The following is a 4607-nucleotide window of genomic DNA, read 5'->3' on the forward strand; positions in this document are numbered from 1 at the left end:
GTTATGGCCTCTGTTGTTAGGATGGCTTGGACTAAATACGTCTTCTTCCGCTAGTATAAAGCGCTATTTACTAGCTATAGGGTAATTGTCAGTCCTCCGTAGAGGAGGCAGTTCATTAGTATTAATGAGGGTGTCTTCGAGGTAATCCAAGTTAGGCGCTTTTGTTGGCTGGATGACTTTAAGTACGAACTCTAGAGGTATATCGATGAATTGATCCCATTCAACGCCTTTATACCTTAGAGAGAAAGGTAGGCTCTCGTACTTTTTGCGTATTTCCCGACGAAGGTTCTTATTAGTAACTTAAACTTTACTAAGTTAACGGTTTTTATTTATAGCCCGTTTGAATTTAATAACTTTAAATTATACCACACATATATCCTAAAGTTTAGTCTTAAGGTAAAATTAAGTAAGGGATTCCTTATTACTAAAGGTAGTTTTGTAATTAATATATTTAGTGATATAGGAGTAGATTTGATTGAAAGTACGTTTATTAATCTAGCCCGAGATAAATTATTTGAATATAGATTTATCTTTAGAATTATTAAAATTGTATTCTAGAATATACGGGTTATTTAAAATAATTTTATTGAAAAAGGATTGTATAGTAATAATAAGGTGGTAAGACTTTAAAGTACAATAAATGTTTAATATATATTAATGAAGGTTTATGAACCTGCTTTTTCGAAGGTCGATCTGGAAATCGTAAGTCCGTTTAATAATAGAATTAGCGAACTAATTGTAATAGAATAAGAATAATAACTATTTAACTTCTTTGTTGATTTTATCAATTACGGTTGATTATCTTTTAGTATAGTAATACCTCGAGGAATATCGGTATATAAAGGGGTTAATAGGAAATTAGGATCGGGAATATAATAGTAGTTATTAGTAATAGGGTTATATTATAGACGGAAAGGTACGCTAATTTCTTGAAGATTCTAGAAATTAGTATAGGTCGGTTTATAGAAATACTCTGGGTATGTATTTTCTAAGCGCCTAGTGCCGTTATACCTTCGGCGATTTCTGGTGCTTGAACTACTACTACTACTACTACTATTACTACTACTACGAATAGGCGTTTCTAGCTGTCGGCTACTACGATTACCGCTACTACTACGATTAGATGGACTAAATAGACTAGATGGACCAGAAGTATTAAAGTCGCTAAACTCCTAGTTATCGGAGGTACTGGAAATACTAGAAGGACCAGGAATACTAGAAGGACTAAACTCTTCGTTATCGAAGGGACTAGGAGTATTAAAGTCGCTAAGATCATTAAAGGCACCAGATGGATCAGGAGCACTAGAAGGACTAAGAGTACTAATATTACCTAGGTTATTATTATTATCTTCTCCTTCTCCAACCTTGGTAGTTAGAAATATACCTTCAATACCCATTGCTAAATACTTAGTCTAGCTCTCTATAACTATAGTAGGCGGCTTCTAAATATTAGGTGTAGTATTGGGTTTCGGTTTATTAAAGAATAACAGTAGGAGTAGCGCCCTCCCATTTTTATTCTTACTCTCTTATAAAGTAAGAATCCTCTTAATTAGGCGCTCTCCTACTTTTCGTTCCCTGTCTGAATTAGAGAATTTATCGAACTTATTATCTCCAAAATTAATTAATTTAGAGGTAGCCTTTTCCCGCTCAAGTTGCTTGCCCTTATTCTAGGTAGCTTTCTTCCGCTCAGCCTCTTTACGTTGCTTCTTTTATCTCGCCTTATCTTTAACTTCTTCGAATAATTTACTAAAATAATCTTTATAATCTAATCGAGCTTTCTCTTCTTCGGCTTAACAGCGTTATTCGGCCTAGCAGCGTTGCTCAGCTTCCTAGCGAACTTGTACCTTCCGTTAACGAATTTACTTATTAATCTTTTCAATGAATATAAGATGTTATATACCGAATTCGCTTCCAGTAGTTATACTATAGTTATCCGGTAATTGACTTTAACTCTATAAAGACGAAGGTTGCTTCCTTTTCTAAGGGGGTACAATTCTCTTTTTACTTTATTGCTACAGGGTTAATCAGCTTTACTAACTTTATCAAACTTGTTGGTCCTGTTGATCTTGCTGGCTACGAGGGGAAAATGGTTGCTGGGAGGGAAATTGGCCTTGACTAGGAGGAAGGGGAAATTGGCTACGACTAGGAGGTAGAGGGAGCGGAGGGGGGAATTGCCCTTAACCGGAATTACAACTACGATTAGGAGGCGGAGGGGGCGGAGGGGGCGGAGGGGGCGGAGGGGGAAATTGTCCTTGACCGGGACTACGACTACAATTAGGAGGCGGAGGGGGCGGAGGGGGCGGAGGGGGCGGAGGGGGAAATTGCCCTTAACCGGGACTACGACTACGACCTGGAGGCGGAGGGGGAAACTGGCCTTAACCGGGACCAATAGGAAGTTATTATTGGGGATATTGGGGGGGAAATAGCTAGCGGCTTAGTAACTAAGTTTGGTATTTCTAGAGGTTACTACTACTATCACTCGGTATATTACTACTATTATTATTGGAAAAAAAACTTAATAAGTCTTATAGAAAGTTTAGGCGAGGTACGATATTTTAACCTGGATATTATTGATATTATTGCTTATAACGGCTATATAATATTATATTAAGGGTAGGAATAGGTTGACGGAGTAGTTAATAGGGCGGTTGACCGGGTGGTCGACGGGGTAGTTAATAGGGTGCCTATAATTAACAGGTTGCCGCCTGGGAATCCTTAGTTAAGGGGTCGGTTGAAGTAGTTGTACTTAATTCGGCGTAATTCTTTTTCAGAGTCTTTTTAACTACAGTGCGCAGGCTCGGTCCAGCCGGTGAACTAATATGGCGCTAATCCTATTAATAATATTAATATTATATACTAACGGTAATATAGATTATAAATTTACTTATTCCTATACTTTGAGAGCTTATTTACGGGTGCCGGCAATATCCAAGCGCTACTAGGCATAATTAGGTATTTGCGCAGGCTAGGCATAGCTTATATCGGTAGGCGATGTAGGCGCACTATTGGCGGGCTATTCTATATCTTGTTTAAACTTATAGTAGTCGAAACAGTCATCCTCATAAAAATCGTTGCAAGTATCATCTTAATAACCCTCGAAGCTAATAGTCCTCTTCGCTAAGGAGGCGGGTTTCCGCTTCCTCTTTATAGAGCTTAAGCCTTCTATTTAAATAATAATATCAATTACAATCCGTATCGCGCGCGCAATTAAATAGGATAATACTTATAGTAACTATAGTTAGGAATAGCTTGCAAAGTAAGAAATAGATTTAGTAGTAATAATTGTGGGCTAACTAATTTGATTTAAAGTGCGAGTACCTATTTAATTCGTTAGTTTGAAGAGGTCGGTATTAAGGGAGTAAAAGTTTGAGAAAGGAGAGTTGAGAAGGGAAAATTTAAATAGGGGAGAAGGCGGATTAAAATTTGTAGTTTGATTTACACTACACAATGCTCTTAACTTATTAGGACGGCGGGGAATAATATAGCGGCAGGTGACTAGTATTTATCAATAATAACAGTTAGTAAATATAATTATAATAGTTCTATTACCTTCTAGTCTACTAGAAAGTTGAAATGAGACAGCGGGGTACAGTAATATCGACGTGTGACTCTTCGTTTGTTTGCTTGATGGCTACCTTCTAAGCAATTCTAGCCGGCGTAAATATACTAGGATTTAAATAAATCGCGCAGTGCTATATAATTAACTACATTCTACCCACCGCTATTGGCTATTGAATGGTCTCAATAACGGGGCATTATTAATAATAATACTATTCTAGTACTTTCCCTACTCGTAAATGGTTTTAAAAAGGAAAGACTAGATAAAATAGCGGGGTGGTATTAATAACGATCGCTAGAGGTAAATATAGTAATAGAGGTTATAGTATCAATTTACATTCGGTGTAGAGTAGGTCTAGGAGGCGGTTAACTATAGGAACAGGTAGTAAATATAAAGTACGCTATCTTAGCAAGGGATTATTAACAAGGGTCGCTCGGTATAGGAAAGGGTTTATCTAAACTTTAATATACTAAATAATATACGACTAGTTATTTACTATAATCTATAGTTCGTACTTTATATTATATTAAATAAATACCCATTTAATCTATAAAGTATAATAGGGTCTTAATTTCTAGAATGTACTTCTATTAAACTCGTAAGTAGCCTTATACAATCTAATCTATTAATTCTAACTCTTCCTTTTATATTTAACTCCTATCCGTTATCTTCGAATCTGGTTATCTTGTTCATTTACGCATTCAGTTACATATCTCAAGATTATTTAGTACTTATAGTCTTTTCAACTCCGCTATACCTCATTAACGGACTAAAGTAAGTAAAGACAATAATACCCCCTTATAAGTAAATCGTATTATTAATACACTACTACTACTCAGGGTTGGTTATAGTAGACGTGTACCCCTCCCTAGTATATATTTATATTAACCTAATTAATTATGACGTTTAAAATTACTAAGTTTTGCCCCGCTGGTCGATGTTGATAATAATACGGTTATGTCTAATGCGGGCGCGGCATACGACAATAACGATAATTGGGAGGATATTAATGATGAGGGTAACAGCGAGGGTGAGTTGGGTCTGATTT

General features: G+C 36.4%; 1 protein-coding gene across 1 annotated transcript; it reads left to right on the forward strand.

Annotated features, from left to right (window-relative positions):
- Window positions 1–657: 657 nt before the first annotated feature.
- NEUTE1DRAFT_137206 (uncharacterized protein) lies at window positions 658–2392 on the forward strand (the record flags this gene model as incomplete). Its single annotated transcript, XM_009852203.1, has 2 exons — window positions 658–702; window positions 2279–2392. 2 exons carry the CDS (start codon window positions 658–660, stop codon window positions 2390–2392), a joined length of 159 nt encoding a protein of 52 aa, XP_009850505.1.
- Between the last annotated feature and the right edge of the window lie 2215 nt (window positions 2393–4607).

The sequence above is a fragment of the Neurospora tetrasperma genome, assembly GCF_000213175.1.
Source record: "Neurospora tetrasperma FGSC 2508 unplaced genomic scaffold NEUTE1scaffold_3, whole genome shotgun sequence".
NCBI lineage: Eukaryota > Fungi > Ascomycota > Sordariomycetes > Sordariales > Sordariaceae > Neurospora > Neurospora tetrasperma.